Source organism: Callorhinus ursinus, unplaced genomic scaffold (assembly GCF_003265705.2).
Source record: "Callorhinus ursinus isolate GAN/ISIS: 27379988/994484 unplaced genomic scaffold, GSC_fseal_2.0 scaffold28, whole genome shotgun sequence".
Classification (NCBI taxonomy): Eukaryota; Metazoa; Chordata; class Mammalia; order Carnivora; family Otariidae; genus Callorhinus; species Callorhinus ursinus.
The window spans coordinates 2571306-2592976 of NW_027397090.1; the positions used below are offsets into that span (position 1 = coordinate 2571306).

At 35.0% G+C, this 21671-nt stretch overlaps 1 protein-coding gene across 6 annotated transcripts in view; it reads right to left on the reverse strand.

The window, feature by feature from the left end:
- VPS13A (vacuolar protein sorting 13 homolog A) overlaps positions 1 to 21671 on the reverse strand; it is a 267302-nt gene that overhangs the window by 38397 nt on the left and 207234 nt on the right. For 4 of the 6 annotated variants that reach the window (XR_012374024.1, XM_025891365.2, XM_073878048.1 and 1 more), the window contains exons 54-67: positions 17749 to 17981; positions 14617 to 14770; positions 13961 to 14107; positions 13678 to 13759; positions 12777 to 12846; positions 11860 to 11965; positions 7341 to 7454; positions 6133 to 6275; positions 4945 to 5026; positions 3802 to 3915; positions 2874 to 2949; positions 2622 to 2785; positions 2071 to 2116; positions 1841 to 1964 (exon numbers count right to left, since the gene is read on the reverse strand). Coding sequence is in view for 4 of the 6 variants with exons in the window: in XM_025891365.2 (XP_025747150.1) it covers positions 1841 to 1964; positions 2071 to 2116; positions 2622 to 2785; positions 2874 to 2949; positions 3802 to 3915; positions 4945 to 5026; positions 6133 to 6275; positions 7341 to 7454; positions 11860 to 11965; positions 12777 to 12846; positions 13678 to 13759; positions 13961 to 14107; positions 14617 to 14770; positions 17749 to 17981 (1655 nt within the window). In the remaining 2 variants the exon portion in view is untranslated. Of the gene's footprint in view, positions 1 to 1840; positions 1965 to 2070; positions 2117 to 2621; positions 2786 to 2873; positions 2950 to 3801; positions 3916 to 4944; positions 5027 to 6132; positions 6276 to 7340; positions 7455 to 11123; positions 11208 to 11859; positions 11966 to 12776; positions 12847 to 13677; positions 13760 to 13960; positions 14108 to 14616; positions 14771 to 17748; positions 17982 to 21671 lie in introns of those variants that run through there. The other 2 variants (XR_012374025.1, XM_073878049.1) reach the window with 2 other exon arrangements.

Sequence of the window (21671 nt, forward strand, 5' to 3'; positions counted from 1 at the left end):
TTTATACAGTTCAATTAGATTTATTCGCCCATTTATATTCTTATATATTATTCTCATAGCCCATTTTTCCTTTCTGGTTTTATTTTTATCTTATTTTTTTAAGATTTTATTTATTTATTTGACAGAAAGAGAGTACAAGCAGGGAGAGTGGTAGGGAGAGGGAGAAGCAGGTTCCCACTGAGCAGGGAGCCCAACACGGGGCCTGATCCCAGGATGCTGGGATCATGACCTGAGCTGAAGGCAGATGCTTAACCGACTGAGCCACCCAGGCACCCCCTTTCTGTTTTTAATATCCTTCTTCACAAGTACATCTTCAATAGTTCTTAGTCTTATTTTTATTAAAAATGTTTTACTTTTACTTTTATTAAAAATGTTTTATTAAAAATGTTTTACTTTACATTAATCCTTAAAGGTAATGCAGCTTAGTACAGATTATAAAATTTTAGAAAATGTAAGGTTATTTTAGCAACTCTGGGCATATACTTGTATAGCTCTCTCTAGATCTTGAATTACTTATGTTTCATTGAGTTTTGAGCTTCCCTGATGACAAGTAAACAAATTCTATTTGTGAATTTAAAGTTGCATGTAGAAGAGATTGAACCTTTTTCCCCCATCTTAACTCTAAATTACAAAACTGAAAACACCCAATTATAGTAAGCAATATGAAATACTAACTTGAGGGAAGCAGCTCATATGATGACATTACTTATCTCTATAAAGCAGGAAGGAAGGAATATATTAGGGAGATGTTGACCCACCTAACTTTCTAAGTTAGGTCCCATTAGCATGAATTTAATCAACTGTTTTATGTGTTACAAATCTCTAAAGCAGAGATAACAATAGTGCAACTATCAGGATACCTGGGTGGCTCAGTCAGTTAAGTGGCTGCCTTTAGCTCAGGTCATGATCCCGGCATCCCGGGATCGAGTCCCACATGGGGCTCCTTGCTCAGTAGGAAGCCTGCTTCTCCCTCTGCCTCTGCCTCTTCCCCCTGCTTGTACTCTCTCTCTCTGACAAATAAAATCTTTAAAAAAAAACAAAACAAAAAAATAGTGCAACTATCAAATTTCAATCCTAAGCTCAATTTAACTTGGAAGAAGAGAGAACATTTTTTTTTTTAAAGATTTTATTTATTTATTTGAAAGAGACACAGCGAGAGAGGGCACACAAGCAGGGGGAGTGGGAGCAGGGAGCAGGGAGCCCGATGTGGGGCTCGATCCCAGGACCCTGGGATCATGACCTGAGCCAAAGGCAGATGCTTAACGACTGAGCCACCCAGGTGCCCCGAGAGAGCATGTTTTAAAATTATTTGCACAAATGAAGAAAAATAAAGGAAATAGATGTAACAGTTTCATAACAAAGTAAGATCATAAAGGGAGGGGAACACAAGCTGAGTTTGAACCAGGAATCTAAGATGCCCTTCTTTACTTCCTAATTACATTTGCTAATTTTATAACTCATGGGTGTGTGTGTGTATGTGTGTGTGTGTATACATATATGTAGCATTACATTATTATATATGTAGATAGCATTACATATATATAGTATATGTATATCATATATATAGCATTACATTATTATAATGTACTTATAATAAGTAAGTAAAAGCTTGCTTAACTTGCCAAACCTCTCCTGCCAAGGCTGCTGGGAATGAACGACCAATAAAGGAGAGCTCTGTGATGGTGAAATGATACAAAGGAAACAGCTTAAAGGGGAATTAGGAAGATAATACATAACTTGCCATAAGGTTCAAAACTAAGGGCCTTAAGTCATACAGCTGATTTGTTTTATTTCTCATAGTTTTAAGCATTTTACTCAGATCTTCCACCAAAGAACTTACCTTTTTATTCCCTGAAATGTACTGCTGGCCATGTCTATGATGCCTCCCGTTGGCCTTGCTACTGCTCCAACTAAACCCTTCCCAACACCTTTAAAGAAACCAGCTGCTCCTTCTTTCTGAGCTCCTAGAAAGAAAAAAAGACAAAGGTTTAGGCAAGTGGATCAAGAACGAAAACAGAATCAATTTGTGAAAGACCTGGTAATATAGATCACCCAAAGGAATATACTTGCCTTTGATTGGTTTTGTAACAATTCCTGTTATGCCACTTACAAAACCCTAGAGGAAAAGCACAATCGAAAACTTTGTCATGATGTTAAAGAACCAAGTCTGGCTTACAAAAAAATAGAGAATTCTGCTTTCTAGACACCGTAAGAATCTAGAAAGCACTGAAACAGAAATACATCTAGAAATACATTGCCTAAGTATCTTAGCTAAAGAGAATGCTTTAGAGGCTACTGACTTATTTTATATAGGACACAACTCACTGCTCCTCCAATATCTAAATAATGCTTGAAGGAGTGCAAGTTAAATGTCTATTTTCTTATTCGAAGAATGTAGCTTTAAAAGATATTCCCTGAGGAGTGCCTGGGTGGCTCAGTCAGTTAAGTGTCTGCCTTTGGCTCAGGTCCTGGGACTGAGCCCCGGGTCGGGCTCCCTGCTCAGCGAAGAGTTTGCTTGTCCCTCTCCCTCTGCCCCTCCCTCCTGCTCATGCTGTCTCTCTCAAATAAAAAAAAAAAAAAGATAATCCCTGATGGGTTCACGACCCTGGGAAATTTCTTACAGACACTAAGCCTTTTCCTCCACGAGTGATGCCTTCTCTGAGACCAGCTGGTTGCTTATTCATGGCCTCTCTTCTCTTCTGTTGATAGTCTTCATCCAGAGTCATGGCTGCCACCCCCTTAGCCATAGCATTGGTGATTTTGGAGGCAGCACCAGCTAATCCACCTAGCAGAAATGATAATTATTTTTAGTAAAAGCAAAGGTATCATTACTTTCTAGCATAATCATACCTGGCAGGCATTCTCTTTCTTACCAACAGCTCCACCAACTAGTGCCTTCAGTCCTAATGCCATCCCCTCCACAAACTCTTCAGGACCCTGGATGGCTCCCTAAACGGTCAAATAATAATAACAAAGGTTACATTTTCTTTTAAAGGTGAACTTATTGATATAAATGAAGAAAGCAGTAGTGACAAAAATAAAAATATCCTAGAGGAAGTGACACCAGCAAAAAACTTCACATGAACAAAATTCTCAGAGATATTTCATGACATTGGAAGTACAAAGAATAAGTTGATCCAAACTCAGGAATAGGACTATTCACCAGCGTGTACAAATCATGTTTGCTTCAAACTGTAAGTTACAGGATGAGAACATAAGCACAAACTACTCTTGATAATTTTTGTAAAAGAAATAACTGCACTTTAGTTAATATTTCTTATGTTTTAAATTATACTAAACAATGTAAGTAACGGTTTTACTTTTTCATTACCCTCTACATTTAAAAGTCAAAGTAGGAGAGATTTGAATATTTTAACAGAAAATGTTAAGGGACACAAAACAATCATAATTTTTGCCAGTGGTTAAGACTGCTTTTTGCACAGTGTCTGCCTGCAGTTATTTTTCCTGTCCCACACAACAGTGCAAGGCAAGACTGCCTGCCCATGGTGATCTCACTTCTACTACAGAAAAAGTTTACCCACCTTTAATATTCTAACAGAATACTTAAAATTCAGTATATCTTACTGAAGTCTTAAGTTTAAATTTTGAGGGAAAAGGTTAAAATTTCCCTCCAAATTTCTCAAAACCTCTTAACTGGTCTCTGCTGCAAAATCACGTTCTTTTGTTGTGTCTCCCAAAAATCTGTTTACACCTACTTTTTAAGTTAACAATTTGGAATGCGTTATTTGTTCAAAAGTATTAGAGATATATTACACAATGCAAGAATAACTATTTTATTACCTGGTACGGTTCATAAAAAAACGCTTCCACACCTTCAGAAAATTCTCTAATCAAGCCAAAGGGATTTCCCAAAACTTCAAGTCCAAGAATGAGTACATACATTTGCTTAATGGCCTAAAAATGAAATACAAACATTAATTCAATCAGAAAAAAATCTCAATATTCAGTACACACATCCAGTTTTTTTTTTTAGGCTAACATCCTTATCAATTTCAACACCTACACCATATCAGCCTATTTATCACTAGTTTTGTTTTAGTTTTTTTTTTTTTTTTTTAATTTGACAGAGACACACACAGTGAGAGAGGGAACACAAGCAGGGGGAGTGGGAGAGGGAGAAGCAGGCTCCCCACAGGCAGGGAGGCTGATGCGAGGCTCAATCCCAGGAGTCTGGGACCAGGACCTCAGCCGAAGGCAGATGCTTAACGACTGAGCCACCCAGGCGCTCACTAGTTTTGTTTTTAAAAAGTTATTTGGTGTTAGAGTATTAGAAATAATATGACATATTTACATAAAGCTTTAGAATACTCAAAATGCTTTCACTTTTACAACTATGTGTGACAGTTGCTATTACCATCATTTTATAGACTGGAGAAACATACAGGTCAAATGATGCCCAGTGTCACATAGTAGGTAAACAGCAAAACTGGAATCCAAACCCAGACACCTTGAATCAGGCTTAGTGTTCTGTCCACTACAGAACAGCGGTCTCAGACACTCTATAAATTACATCCTAAGATACTAGAGTCTTTCTAAAGGTGGAAAAAAAATCCATTAAAATAACATACCTAACTGACTCAACAACATAATTACATTAAAAATAGCCTGTATTCAGTTAGTTACTAGTAGTTTCCCTTGAAACTATTTTTTTGAAGTAAGTTTGGTGCATTAGTTAATATTTTATTTAAAGATACTTGTTTAAGTCCACACATATCCAGAAAACATTTCTGTCAGTGGCTAAAAAACAGAAAGGCAAAAAATTGAAATGGTGGCACGGCTCAATTTCTTTCTCAATTCTGAGAAAAAAAAATTTTTAAGATTTTGAAAATGGTTATTCACTTTCTTGTCAAATCTACATTATACATGTACAGACACAGTTTCACTATATCAATCTGTCCCTTTATAAAATAATCTCAGACAAACCTGTTTTGAATAGTGTCTTATTACTTCAGACTGTAGTTCAGATGCTGTATGGAACTGATAGTTCAGTTCAAAAAATGCAAGCCTGAAAAACACATAAATATGTGTGAGGGTGTGGGTAGAAGGAGAGGAAGAGGGAGAGAGGGGAAGAGAATTTTTTTAATATTCACGAATGGTTTCATTTTCTTTAGAATTTTTCTCTCAATCTTTCCTTTCCTTACATTTCCCAAGCCAATCAGAAAACGTGCTCTTTTACATATGTGCATTCTGGTCAAAGAACTCTCTAAGACTCATGAGAGCTATGGATCTTATCCTCAGAAAAGCCACCAATATATACGTATTTTTACATCCTTTAGCGGATTCAGAGACCCTCTGGATCCCACTCACGGACACGGACTGGATTTTTCAACTCTGCCCTGTCATGGCCCACACAGAAAATGTCTGGCACGCCGAGGTGAACGGAAGAGGCTGCTCAAGAATGGCCAGACTTCAGCTGCGGCAGGTCCCGTCTGATCAGCTGACAGCTGAGGAACCAAGGTCGGTTGCCTGCTAACCTATTCACAGCATATATGGATCCACTGCTTGGGAAGCTCTCTGTTAGCTGGTAAAACAGAAGCTGGACGAGAAATCTCATCCCATTCCCAATATCTTCAAACCTATGTTCTTTAATTTGTTACCTAACTTTATCTAGATTTAGAGTTACATCCTACTGGACTCACTGATTCTTACTATGGTTCTTAATAACAGTTCTGGGTGCTACCTGAAAAGGTCACTCTCATCTGAAGTCTCCATTCAGATACCCTAATAGCCTCCATTATAACTCACATTAAAATGTATATTCTTGGCTGTAACATTTAAACGAATACCTTCACTTCCCCTATCATGGCATTCATTTTGTTCTAGTCACATACGTTTTGAAAAATCTCGATCCTAGAAGCCTTGAAGCCACATGGTTTAAGCACCATACCTCTGGGCATACACAGCTTCTTAGGATTCCTTCCACAGGCCAGAAAGGCCTTATATGATGCACAAACTTGTATGGCCTCTCTCCCTCTTTCTTAAGGAAATTATTTAATAATAACCCCTGTCTATGACCTCCAATATCCTTTACACACTTTTTCACTTGTAAAGTTTTTAGGTAAATATAAAATGGACTTTTCATCAATTTATAGATTTGAATATTAAACATACTTAAAAACTACATCTTGTACATCTGTAAGGGTGGCACCAATACTCTTCAGCAAAAGATTTAAAGAACGAACGGCCATCAGTCCTTCCTGTTGTTCTGAATCTTTAGCTTCTTTGCCCGAACTCAGTGAAACACTTAAATGCAACTAAAGAGATAAAGAGAGAAATATTGAAAGCACTATCTTCAAGATGACAATTTTAACCTTTAAAATTTATTCTTATTTTAAATTTACTACACAAGATTTCAAAGTTACCTGGATTATGCCGAAATTAAGTGAAAAGTTAAAAGAATTTAAAATTCAATACAGCTCTATTTAAATTTTAAATTCAGCAATGTAAGCTAATATGGTATTTAGGCTCAATCCAATTCTTTTGGTAAAGCTATGAAAATAATAATTTTTATACTTTTTTTTAAAAATAATAATCTAGAACTTGAAGTTGTTGAAAATAACTCAAATAGTGTTTCAACTATTAGAATTAAGTTAGCACGTTGCAATCAGTTAAAACAAACTTTCACATTTTTGTATTGTATGCATTTATGTATGTGTGTATATATATGCATAGCTATACAATAATTTTCTTCAGTGTTATGTAATTCAGAAACTCTGTGTTAAGAACTTATATTTAGTTCCATTCAGTCTTCACTTCTTAAATCAAGGTTACTTCATGAATTAATTTAAAACTTACAGACTATAGTTAGTAATATTATAGTGCATTATTTGAAAGTTGCTAAGAGAGTAAATAAATCTTAAAGTTCTCATCATAAGAAAAAAAACTTTTTTTAACACTGTGTGGTGATGGATGGTAACTAACTTACTGTGGTGCTCATTTCACAGTGTATACAAATATCAAATCATTACCTTATACATCTGAAACTAATGCATATGTCAATTATACCAATAAACAGACACACACACACACACACACACACAATTTTGAAAACTGTCATTAAATACGTTAACAGAAAACTAAGGTAACAAAATGTTAGGTCAAGGTGTAAACATATAAACACATGTTGTAGGTGGCTCCAATATTATTTCTATATAGTGAAAAACTGTGAGAAGTGTAAATAAAAATTTCAAAGGATTATTCCTGCTACTTTACTTTATTTACAGAATTTATATACTAACAGAGAACATAATTTATATGCTCATCTCCCCAAACAGACCTAGATTATCGAGGATGATAAAAATGACTTCTATTTCCCCTACCTTGATAGGAGATATATGGAAGTATTCATAGAGACTGACTTGTGATGAATCTGCTAATGAAGCTGTTTTATATTCTTCTTGGAAAGCTTCTATATCTTTATGAAAAAGTTCGATCTATAAAGAAACAAAAAGTATTAACAACTTAAAGGATCTGTATGAGGCATTTAAGTCAACAGCTCAGACACTGCAGAACACTCCCCTGTAACACCCATATTCAACACTGTTCGTGACTAGAAAGTTATTGCATGAGAAGGGAACCTAACACCTGTTAGTAAAGCTTTGTCCCTAACTTGCAAATTGATAAGCATATGTTCTTTGTTCCCATCTAATCCATTAAAAAACACCAAGCTTTTCTTCTTGGGACTACAGAGTTATCCCAAAAGGCTATGATAATCTAGTGCATCAACACTTGCTTAGGAATCTTTGTTTCTTTAAATATAATCATAGTTCATTTGTAGCTTTTTAGTAAATACCTCGCTGACATCTACAGAGGTCCACGATATAATCAAAAAGGGGAAGGCACTGAAAATGATGTTGTATGAAGTGATGATTATGGCTTTTATTTTTGATAATCAACATTAATTCTCTTTTAAGCACAAACTTAAGTTACTTCTGTATGTTGAGAAATGGCCCCAACGTTCACATTTTGACCTATCAAATGCCAACGTTCACATTTTGACCTTATTAAAAGTATAGGATTTGGAAATTGACTTCTGGGATGACAGTGTGAAGGGTTCTTTAAACCAGCTCCCCAGTGAAACTGGTGAAGTTAAAAAAAAAAAAAATTGGGGGTGCCTGGGTGGCTCAGTTGGTTAAGCATCTGACTCTTGGTTTTGGCTCAGGTCATGATCTCGGGGTCATGGGATGGAGTGCTGCCTTAGGGTCCACACTTAGTAGGGAGTCTGCTTGAGATTCTCTCCCTCCCCCTATGCGCCCCCTGCATGCTTGCTCTTTCTAAAATAAATATTTAAAAAATTAAAAAAACATTTAAAGCCACTATGAATGAACCTAATGGTATAAGCAAATAAAACATCTTTTCACTTGATCTTAGCCAAAAGGCCGAGAAGCGATGCAAATAAAACATCTTTCCAAGAAAATCTACAAAAATTTGGTAAGAAAAGTGAATCTGTAGTATTTGAACAAGTACCGTTCTCTCAGATCCCCCTCCTAGTTCAACAGGCCGTAACTCTCCTCTAGACTGCTACACTCAAGAATGCAAAGCCCCCTCTCTGCCCATTCTCCAGTCAGGAGTACTTTCTTCCCAGGAGGCATAAGATGTCAGCATTTGTTACCCTGCCCCCGTTACCAGCTGCTAATGCTACATCATGGGGGACGTGGGGGCTCCCCTCTGGCTGCCCAGTCTCTACTCGTGGGAACAAAGGCTCTGCCTGGGTGTGACTCCGACGAGAGTGCTGGGTTCTCATCCCTCTTGTCCACCCCCAGCTCTGAAGCTCTGGTTCAGACAGTTTGACCTGGGGGCAAGGAAACTTTCACTCCTATCTTTTCCCAAAGAAACTGCCTTCAACTGCAAGAGAGTGTGAAGAAGTTCAAGCCTGAGCTTTAGGAAACAATGACTGTCATAGGGAAAGGTAACTATCAGGAAAATCATTGATTCAATGAAGATACAGGCTAAACTGTAGGTCTCTTAGTTTTCATGATAAAAATGGGGAAAGAGACAATTTAAAGGGGTCCCCCTGGGGCTAGAACAGATATCAAACACTGATCTCCAGATCAATTCCTTCAAAAAAAAAAAAAAAAAAAAAAGCCCCAAGTTTGATTAGTTTGCAGAACAATTTATGGCCTAAGGTACTGTGGAAAAATAAATAAATAAAGCAATCAGCCAGCAATTAGTGGAGCTCAATAGCTAGGTGTGGTTGTGAAAAGAGAGGAAGAGGGCACCGCCCCAAAACCACTTATTCCAGGGTAAGGGTGAGTATCCCAGATGTTCACCTCTCTGAGGAGCAACACCCAAAGCTTAAGAATGCAGGAAATGTCAGGGGTGTGGGCAGGATAGACTTCAATAAAAAAATCTAACCAGTCATAGAATGAACAAATAAGCTAATAACAATAAGCTTTGGAGAGAGAGGAACCAGTAGCCAGTTTTTATAGTGTATCATCTAAAATGTCCAGTTCCCAACCAAAAATGATGATATATGCAAAGATATAGGAATGTATGACCCATACACTGGGAAAAAACTAGGCAAAAGAAACTGCATGTGAGATGTGACCAGGCTGGATTAAAAGAAAAATACTTTCAAGTAACCATTGTAAGTATGTTCAAAGAACTAAAGAAAACCTGGGGTGCCTGGGGGGCTCAGACGGTTAAGCATCTGCCTTCAGCTCGGGTCATGGTCGAGCCCCACATGGGGCTCCCTGCTCAGCGGGGAGTCTGCTTCTCCCTCTGCCTGTGCTGTTCCCCCGCATGTGCTCTCTCATGCTATCAAATAAATAAATAAAATCTAAAGAACTAAAGAAAACCGTATTTAGAAAAGTAAAAGAAATTATGATGACCATGTCTTATCAAACAGAATAGTATATCAATACAAAGGGAGAAAAATTATATATTAAAAAATCTATTAGAAATTCTGGAATTGAGAACTGTAACAGAAATGGAAGATTCACTAGAAGAACCTAACAGTGTATCTGAGCTGACAGAAGAAATATAAACACTTCATTATATGCTAAATTAAATGCACCTGTTTCATCATGAACTTGAAGTGTTAAAGATTATGCAATCTGGAGAACAGAGGAAAAAGAGAGGAAAAATCAGCAGTCTCAGAAATGTGGTACACCATTAAGTGTACTAACATATACAATATCGGAGTATTAGAAGGAGAAAAGAGAAAAAGTAGAAAAAATATGTGAAGAAGTAATAGCTGAACACTTTCTAAATTCAATGAAAAACAGTAACATATCCAGGAGGCCAAATGAACTCCTAGTGCATAAATGGAAAGAGGTTCACAACAGATACATAAAAGTTAAATTGCTGAAAGTCAAAGACAAGGAGAAAATCTTAAAAACAAGAAGAGAAAAGCAACTTATTACATATAAGAGGACCCTGATAAGATTAATAGTTGGGATGCCTGGGTGGAACGGTCGGTCAAGCGTCCTTAGATCTGGCAAAGGACTCTTAAAAATGACACCAAAAACATGAACAACAACTAAAAAGAATTTGGATTTCATTAACATTAAGCTTTTGTGCTTCAAAAGACATCAGGAAGTAAAACAACACACAGAATGAGAGAAAATATTTGCAAATCATTTATCTGGTATGGGACCTGTATTCAGAATATTACAATTCAATAAAAAGGAGACAACCTATTTAGCAAAGGCAAAGGATCTGAACAGACATTTCTCTGTAGAAAATATGTAAGTGGTACATCAACACATCAAAAGATGCCCAAGATCAACTACTTCACACCCCCTATGATAGAATCCAAAGGATAGATGAAAACAAGTGTTGATGATGATGCACTGAAATAAGAATCATACATTTTTTATGATTTCAAACTTCACAAATATTCATAGCAGTATTATTCATAATAGCCAAAATGTGGAAATAGCCCAAGCATCCCTAACTGATGAATGGATAAACAAAGTGTGGCATATCCACAGAGTACTGGATATACATAATATGGAATATATCCATAACGATAGAGTATTAGTTGGCCATAAAAAGGAATGAAGTACTGAAACATGCTACAACCGAATGAACTCTGTAAACATTATGCTAAGTGTAAGAAGCCCATTAAAAAAAACTACATAGTGTATGATTCCACATATCTAAAACAAGAAATCCTATAGGCAAAGTACCTTAGTGGTTGTATGGGACTGGAATGGTTTCTTTTTTGAGTGGATGAAAATGTTCTGGAATGAGATAGTAATGATGGCTGTACAATTCTGTAAATACATTAAAAACCACTGAACTGTCCACCACAAATGATTAAAATGTATGATGTGTGAACTGTATTTCAATAAACTGCTATTGAAAGATAAAAAAAGTATATTTGTCTTTGTCCTTATCCACATAATTTATATTATCTTCAGAATTCTTTTTATGAAGACAGATGAAAAAGAGATCATATCTGAGCTACCCCATCACTGTGATTTTACAGTCTTTCCATCAGTCACAAATAAGATACTACCTTTTATTTTTATCCCTTCTCTCATTGAATATTCTTGTCACACCCAAATTCATCAAAACAGAAGTAACCCAGGAAAATAAAAAAGGAAAAAACAGTGATGTGAACCATGACTACTTCTCCCTACTATTGGCCTAAAACCTTTCCTATTCGCTAACTCACCTTCAAAAGGCTATTTTAACTTGTCTTGCTTTCTTCATCTGTAATCTGAAAATGTGATTTCTACCAATTTACCCACCGTAGCAGCATAAGAAAAATTTAAAAACTTTACTTTTAGGATGGATTGAAACCATTTTAATATCTTTAAAAATTTATAATTTTTTTAGTCCTCCTCCTTCCCCAACGCTTCCCATCAATGCTAGCATTCTAAATCTTACCTCGGTTTTTTCAGTCACTTCAGCTTCTGTCATAAGTTCTGCTAAAGCATAGACAAACCCAAGATCTAACCTGAGGTCCATTTCTTGGATCAACACCTTGAAATACCTGTAATACAAAGTAGAAAACATTTAAAAACCATCGATTAAGTGCATTAAGAAAATCAGGTAAGAAAAAAAGCATTAGATAACTATTAGAATGTTGAAATTTAGGATTTTCTAAATGAACAAATAAAAATGTCATGGCAACATTGTTCGTAATAGCAACCAACTCAAAATGTGAAAATGCCTATGAAGAGAAAACTGGTAAGTAAACTGTGGTATATAGTCATAGAGCAGAATATTACACATTAGTGATAATAAACTCTAGCGAGTACAGCAAAAATAATAAATTTTGGTAAAAAGTTGAATGAAAAAATCCAGTCCTAAAAGTGTACATTCAGTTTAAAAAAATTTTTTTTTAATTAGGAAATAAAGGAAAACTAAGAAGCATAATGTTTAGGTACATATGTACAATAAAATTGTATTTTAAAACGTAAGAGATGAAGTTAGTGTTTATCGTGGTTGACAGGGTGGAAAAAACAAGAAATAGGGGAGTAACGTATCAATGGGTGTTTCTGTCAATATTCTATTTCTTAGACTGGGTGGTGACAATTTTAAGATACCATTTTTTTCTTGTTTCTAAAACAATATGCAGTAATTATAGAAAACTTAAATGAGAAAATAAAATATAAGTACATTTCATTCACAGCCTTCTGACTCTTCAAGATTATAAAACAGATTTTCCTAATCTTTATAATTTAATATTTTGCATGTAAACCTTTGCCTCACCTGAAATCGATTCTTTAAAGAGTATAATTAATTCACATATTTAAATCAAAACATTAAATAAACACACAGAAATATATTAAGACACTTACTTAATACGTGATATCTGGGAATGCCCTGCAGATCTCATGACAATACTGACATCTGTAAAGGGCTTTGGAGCTACAAGTTAATAAATATGATTAATCCCATGATGCTTTAAGCAAAAGATAAGTATTTTCTTGCAATTTAATACACATCACAATGGAGATTTACTAAATCATGAGTGTCAATTAAAATTACTATTTGTAAGATTGATTACAGTCTTATTTCAGACCCCAGGATTTTTTTTTTAAGTATCTATATTCACTTTAAGGATAAATCCTTAAATTAGTAATCTTAAAGTAGAAATATGCATTAGAATCACCAGGTAAACACTGAAAACACAGATTTCAGGGTCTTGTCCTGGACTTCCAGGTAGAGGGGCTTAGGCATGTGCAATGGTGAACAGCTTCCAAGCAGATTATCAATACCGCCTTAGATAGTTCAGAGCCAGTGGTGGGGAGGTGGCGGGTGGGAAGCAAGGGGAGGAAGGAGGAAAGAGAAAGGGGAAGAGGGATAGCAGAGAAAGAAGGAATATGAGGGAGAAGCAGAGGATGGAAGAACAGACTTGTCATTACACTCATCTGGAGAATACAGGACATTTTCCATGGTTAGAAACCACTCTGAATTTGATTTTCTTCACAATTTATTCAAAGGTCCTAGTAGTTTTTAAATCAGGAATTTACAAATTAGTAATATTTCTAAAAACTTAAATATATATTCCTAATTAATCTTCTCCTCAGAATTCAATGTGTTGTTGACCTTAGTTGAGTACTTGTCCCTTTACAAGAGGTTTAATTTTCTAATGATCCCACAGAAACTAAACTTGAGAATGGTTTCATGTTTTTATAATAAAATAAATCATACAGAGGCTACAAACATTTTTATGGCAATCTAGAAATATAAACAAACCTGAATCCATGGTGACCGACTTGGGAGGTTTAATTGGATAAAACACAAATGGAAATATAGCACCATGTATCTGGTTTTGGATCTAAGAAAATAAAAACAGGTCAGTATAATAATATGTTAATTACAGAACCCGACTAGAATAACAGGATTTAATAAGTAGAAGGAATCAAGCAGTCTAGATCCACACAGAAACTGAAGCACTAGGTAAGAGAGGCCATGGGAATACATTTGGTTTATTGTTATGTTCCTTATGAACACAATTTGACTATCTTTTCAGACTCACCTGTATTCTGTAAACTTGAATTCTAAATGATGACTGATGTGCAGATGTGCTATATTCTACTTTCAATGCTGGAAGATAATTTCTTCTTATAGCTATTACATGTGGCTGCAGAATTTTCATGTTAGTACCACTAGGTGTGAAGCGAACCTGAAAAATACCCGCCCCCCCAGACTGTTGTATTTCTCTGTATTCATAATTGATTAAAATTAGAAATTTGTACTGAAAACTTTAAAGATAATGTTAATTAAAACAGTAGCTTAAATAGTTGATTAGACTGGATCTTTACAATCTGACTAGGTTTAGACTGGATCTTTCCAATACAACTCACAAAAATGTTCATATAATCCTTATAGCTTAGTTGTATCTTTTTATATAAATTTACTAAAAAATAAAGTCATAAAAGAAAAAATAATTTAAAAAGTATAATAAGTAAAACAACATATTGGCTTCTTGTTAACTAAGGAATAGATCTCATTAGCATCTTAAGAGAAAGTCTTGTTAATACAGACAACTATTCCTGTAAAGTATTTTGTATAAAGTATATATGATAGAATTCATTGTTTTGTAAGGAAACCAGACTTTCCTTAAAAGTTCACTAGTGATTCATCTAATTACAACAGGTAAAAATTATATTTTTATTATATATTAAATATTACCGGAATGTTAGTGTCCAATTCAATAACCTTATCTTCTGAAGGTGAAGACTCAGTATATTCCTTAAATTCTTTCTCTAACTTCTCAGTGTGCTTTACACTCATTGGCTTCCATCTTGCCTTCTTCTTGGGCTTTGTCTCCCAAACCACATCAGAACTTACATATGAAAGAAAAATCATGGTGCTAATTTATAAATGTTTTCATTTTACCTGGTTTATTACATGAATTGTAAAACCTTCAGTAAAATTTTACAATATCCTCAGTTATATGCAAGTACACTACTGATTTAAAAATAAGAATTCAATCAATACTTAGACTTTTACCCAGACACTATTTAGGTGGTAGAGATATTATCAGTAAACATCCTTGCCATCCTAGAGCTTTATTTTAGCGGAGTGACAGACCCATAAATAGTAAATATAATAAATTTGTATATTATAATATAGTTAAGAAGTGAAAATGCTTTTGAAAAAAGAAAAAGTAAGACAGGGTGATCTGGAGTACTGAGATACGCCAAGTGATGGGGGCTGCAGTACTGAAACAGAGTGCTCAGCCAGGGTGTCACTGACAAGACAGGACTTCAGCAACCTCACAGGAGATAAGGGAGTTACGCAGCAGACAAGAGAAAAGCATTCCTGGGACAGGGACTAGCTACAACAAAGACTCAAAAGCAGAGCACGCCTATAGTGTACAAAGAAGAGCAAGGAGGCAGGCAGGCCTGGAACACACTAAGAGTAGAAGATGAAGTAAGACAGTGGGAAGCCAAATAATGTAAAGCCTTATAGAATATTGTAAAGACTGAGTTTTATTGTGAAATGAGGAATCACTGAAAGATGAGATCATCAACGTGATCTGACTTAAGCTTTATGAAGAATACACTGTGTGTTGGGAGAGAGGGGAAGGGGTGAGGATGAAGGTCAGAAGCAGGAAAACTGGTGAGGAGTTTAATGGAGTAAGTCAGGAGAAAAACGGTGATGGCTCTGCCTAGGGTAGAACAGTGAGGCAGTAAAAAATGGTCAAACCTGTGTCTGTCTTGAAGGTAGGGTCAGCACAGAACTTCTAGATGGATTAGATGTGGAGTGTGAAATAAAGAGAGGAATCGAAGATGATTCCAAAGCTTTCTGCCTGAGCAACCAGGAGGAGGGAGCTGTCATTAACTCCAAAGGGGAAGCAGGTTTTGTAGAAGGATGTTAGGAATTAGGTTTTACGCATATGAAGTTTAAGACGTCTCTTCGATATAAGAGTAGATATTTTGTGTAGGTGGTAGATATACAAGTGTGGAGTTTGGGACAAAGTTCTGGTTAAAGAAACATTTGCTAAATTTTTTGGTATATATTGTGGTATTTGAAACAGGGAAGAGAAGAGGACTCAAGTCTGAGGGCTCCAGGGCACCCAGTATTAAGCAGCTGAGAAGAAGCCAAGGAACCGACACATAAAGTGGAGAATTCTGGGATAGAAAGAAAAACCAAGATGGTGAGGTATCCTGAAAGTCAAGGCAAAGAAAAACTATCAAGAAGGAAAAAAAAAAAAAAAAAAAAAAAGATGGGATCTGTATAAGTGCTATAAACTTAAGCAACATGAAAACTGGTCTCTGGTGATCTTGACAAGACCAGTGTCATGGTGTGTTGACAGCAAACTCCTGCTGGAGTGCTGAAGAAAGAATGGGTAAAATAATTATTGGATATAGTTAGTATATTAAACTCTTCTGTAACTGATAACACTTTTGAGGAGTTTGCCTATAAAAGGAAGCTATAAAGTGGGCAGTAGGTAGCACGGAAAGTAGGCTCAAGAGAATTTTTTAAGTTGAGATAAATAATACTGATGGACATAACCCAAAAGAGAGCCAAAAATTATTGATGTAGGAGAGAGAAAGAATTGTGGGATCAACGTCTCAAGGAGGCAAGAGGAAATGGTATAGAATACAAAGTTGAAAAATATTTTTAAATAGGAGCACATGTACCTATGATAACTGTGGAGAAGATGTCGGCACAGTGTGTAGGTAAAAAACGCTCATGGGTAGAAAGTTGTGATTTGGGGGAGTGGGTCTTTGGAAATTCCCTTTTGACTGCTCCCATTTTCTCACTGAAATGGGATGCAAGGCAGTGAGGTATGAGAGAAAATGGGGGTTTAAAATAAGACAAAGTGTGAAATTGTAATCTAAGAGGGGATGGAACAAATCTCACTTACTGAAAAATTGCCGAAAGACTTAAATACAGAATAAAAACGTTCCTCTACATTCTAAAATTACTCCGTTTACAAATGTAAGTTATTTAAGTATTCCATTTATTAATTCCCTCTAAAATTTATATTCACTTAATAAACAGAGAGGCAGGAACTGTGTATTATTCCTCTTTGCACTCACATCATTTAGCATAGTACTTAGAAAATAATAAACATATCTTGAGAACAATAAAAATTTGTTAGAAAATAGTCTTTAATATTCCTTTTTAAATGGCATGGATTCCATTCAATGAAAAGCCAAGGGTGTTTCTAGATAAATTTATATAGAAAAACAAACTTAAACCTATACCATATACCTTTAAATTGTGTGACAGCTTAAACTCAAGCGTTAAAACTATATTATCCTGGTTATACAGACTGGAATCTATAAATGCTCTCAAATTAGGCACTAATATATACCAATTAATTTTACCTTAAGTATTTATGAATAGGAATATTAAAGGCATAAAGAAGAGTTTTACTGGTGATAATTTACACGGGGAATGATATATTCCATATTATCTTATTGTATCTTAAAAGTGTCAAGCTCAAGTTAAAGAATGATTGGCTTTATTCCTCCAACAACTATTTATAGAGCATCTATACTGTATCCTAGACTGTGGGTAGTGATAGAAAATTAAATATTTCCTTATGACATGTTAAATAAAGTATACTTTTGATAAGCTGAATAAATCTTTTTTGAAAGCTGAGATCATCAACATAAGACAGGATTTATAAATTTGATTTGTCATATCTTTATCTCAAAAGGCAAAAAAATCTCAAAAGCATTTTTAAATCAGCATTACCTTAGTATTCATAGTCAAAACACGAAATTTAAACAATAGTTTTAGATTTTACTATCACCGTTCTTAATGATTAAAAGAACTAATTACTTAAATTTTAATGTCTCTAACCTTGTAATGCCAATATAGGCTACTTCTTGCTTTGTGTAATTGTTGACGAGAGAAATTCCAACATCTTGTAAGGCCAACACAATTTCTTGCTCTGCTAACTCTGCTTTCTCACTTTCATATGTTGCTTTAAATACCCTTGGATCTTCAGTGAATAAAATAATGCGTTGTAAGCCTTCAAAGAATGAAACTAAATAAATGGTCTTTTTCCCCGAATTTATAGGTGTCATCATATCCTAAAACAAAAAAATCAGAGTCTTAACCAACAGGAAATCTAGATTCCACATTTGAAAAATGAGAATTATAACGGTAACTCCTTCAAAGGGTTGAACAAACTAAATGAATTAGTATTTGTATAACATTCAGAAATTTACATAATTAAACAGCAGTTGATGTTAGCTTCTGCCATTATTATTATGAAGTTATTAATCAGGAAGAGAGGTTAACTGTTATTGTTCTTTGAACATCTTAATAAAATTTAGTCTTCCTTAGTAGACTAATCAATAACACAAAATATTATTTTCTCTGCTTTATTCTAAGACCAAGCAATGTGTTATGTTAAAAGTTGTTTAGTCAGAAATTTGTATTTCCTTACAGAGCTGAATTAAATAGGATAAAAAGTATCTGACACTTCAGTTGCATGCTCTATAAAGCACAGATATTCACCACATGGTTAATTCTGCAGGAAGCCCTTATTTATAAGCATTGTGTTAATATCAGGGTCTTGAAGTTCAGTGACAAGATAATAGCAAATTCTAATAATAAATAGCCATGAATTTTTGGTCAATATTCTGGTGCATATTCTGATCAATAGGAAATTTTAATATACAGTAGTCCCCCTTCTCTGTGGTTTTGCATTCCATAGTTCCAGCTACTTGTGGTCAACCACATTCCAGAAGGAGATGATCCTCCTTCTGACATATGGTCAGAAGATCAGTAGTAGTCTAATACTACATCCCAACGCCTACATCTTTCATCTCACTTCATCTCACCATCTATGCATTTTATCATCTCACATCATCATCATCAGAAGGGCAAGTAGAGTACAAAATATTTTGAGAGAGAGAGAGACCACATTCATAGGACTTTTATTACAGTAAATAACTGTTTCATTTTATTATTAATTTTTGTTTTTAATCTTTCACTGTGCCTAATTTATAAATTAAACTTTATCACAGGTATGTATGCATAGGAAAAAACATGGTTTATACATGGCTGGGTACTATCAGTGGTTTTGAGCATCCACTGGGGGTCTCAGATGGCGGGGGGACATATTGTAACATACACTTCATGTTATAATACAGTGAATTTAAACAGTGGAATTGCTACCATAAAGTCAGTACCTAGAGTTAAGCTATTTATAATATGTGCTAAAATAAAATACATAGCACTAAAACTACACTGAAAAATAAGACAACTCATTTATTTCCAAATAATTCTGAAGTCCTAATATTCTGAAGTGGATTTCAGATTTATCTTTATAAAGTTTAACTATCATTATGATATAAATATGCGAAGTACTAATCAAAAGATCAAATAAGATTATTTATATAAAATAAAATCATTTTTCCTGAACAAATTCTAATAACCAAGAATTAAAAAATTAAAATTAGGCCAATTACAGGCAGCCTTCTCAAATATTACAAAAGACAAAAAAAACCTACACTGGACTCCACAACAGCAAAACTAGAATACAATGGAAAAACATATCAATATACTAAGAGAAAATGACCCTCAACCCAGAATTCCTTACTCAGCAAAAATATCCTTTCAGTAAGTACAAAATAAAGTTGCCTAAAGACAAAAAATACTAAATTTCACCATCAACAAGGACTCACTCCTGTAGGAAATTCTACAGGAGGAATTAAAGTGATTCAAGATGGCCGTTTGCAAGAAAAAAATGTTATGCAAATAAAATAGCACTTATTTGGGAGAAAACATTTTATAAAATTCAATATCCAACCATAATAAAAACCTCTGGCAAACAAAGAGTAGATGAGGAGCTTTGTTTTGTTTTTTAACCTCTTATCAAACTGTCCTCCGAAAAAAGAAAATACCAAACTTTGGCAAAGATCATATTTGAAGGCAAAATGTTGAAGGTATGTAATTTAAGATCATCTATAAGGCAAAAATACCTGCAAACACCACTTTCACTCAATAGTATATTAAAGATCCTAACCAGTCCAGTAAGGCAAAAAGAAATTAAAGATGAAAGGACTGAAAAGGGGAAAACAAAACTCTAATTATTTGAGTCATGACTGCCCATAGAGAAAAATAAAAAACAATATTAATGAGAATTCAGTGAGTTTTCTGCATACAAAATCAATACACAAAATGCTGTAACACTCCCATATGCTAACAAGCTTAATTTTGAAAAGATACCATGAGTTACGGCTCTAGCAGTTGATGAGTAGGTGATCTCTGGACCAACCATCTTGCTAAGAACAAGAACTTTTACTAGACAAAATATAAAGAGAATAATGTGTTTGAAAAGACAGCAAGGCTACCGAGGCAATAAGGATTAATGAAGCCAAGATCTGAGTGAGAAGGAATTCTCAAAAAGCCAACTGTCAATTATACAAGTAGAAGCAGACACTGAGAAGTTAAGAAAATCAGAAAAATATTGTGTAGTCTCCTGGAAATGGAAGGATTAAAGCTGGAATATAGGGCATAAAAAAAAAGAGAAGGGGTCAACAGCTTCGGCTTTTAGTTGAGTCCCCAAAGGGCTATAGGTGGCAGGGTGAACTCAAAGTAGACTAGTCCTTACAAGGATTGAAGACTAGATTCAAATCATTTCAATCCTCCTTTAGATTAAGGTAATCCCTCCCCCCTCCCCAACCAGCTGCCTGACAAAAGCAAAACCATTTCTTCTCAAGAAAAAGGGGATACTATACAGTGCCTCAAATTGTCGCTAAAACTTTTCATATACTATGTCTACCACATAGTCAAAATTAAACATGCATTTAAGGAATATATGTGAGTGAACACTAAGAAAAAAAAGAGAAGATGTAACAGTATCCACAAGAGATCTAGATATCAGATTATCAGATAGGCTTTAAAATAGCTACAATTAATATATTCAGTGTAGGGGTGCCTAGGTGGCTCAGTTGTTAAGCGTCTGCCTTTGGCTCAGGTCGTGATCTCAGGGTCCTAGAATTGAACCCCGCACTGGGTTCCCTTGCTCAGCGGGAAGCCTGCTTCTCCCCCACTCCCTCTGCTTGTGTTCCCTCTCTTGCTGTCTCTGTCAAATAAATAAATAAAATCTTTAAAAAATATATATATATTCAATGTAACAAGGTAGAGAATTTTGAAACAATAACTTCTAAAACAGAAATCCTAGAACTGATCATTTCAATAATTAAAGTTAAGAACTCAATGGATGACTTTAAGAGATTAGATACCACAAGAGAAGTCTAGTGAAAGGTCAGAAAAAGATATTCATACTGAAGGTCAGAGAGAGAAGGATGAAACAGTATAGAGTATCACATGAAAATCACAAGGGACATGGTGAAAAGGTCTAATATTTTTGTAATACTGGAGTCCTAAGGTGAAGAAAAAAAAGAAGTGCCAACTCTGAAATTTGACATCCAGCATAAATATCCTACCAAAAAAAAAAAGGGACAAAATAAAGACATTTCTAGACAAATGAAACTGAAAGAGAATTTGTCAGCTGTCGACTTGCATTAGAAAAATACTGAAGAGAAGAAAAATTAACACAGATGGAAACATGGAGATGCAGTTTGGAAAAACGGAAGAAAGGAAAACGTGAGTTAATTTAAATGCATTATTAGTTGCAGAAAGCAGTAATAATACTTCTTATGGGATTTAATATATATTTAGAAATAAAACACACAATAGTACATATGATGAAAGAGGGTAAATGGAGTACGAGTTCTAAAGTCCTCATATTATTGGGAAAGTGGTAC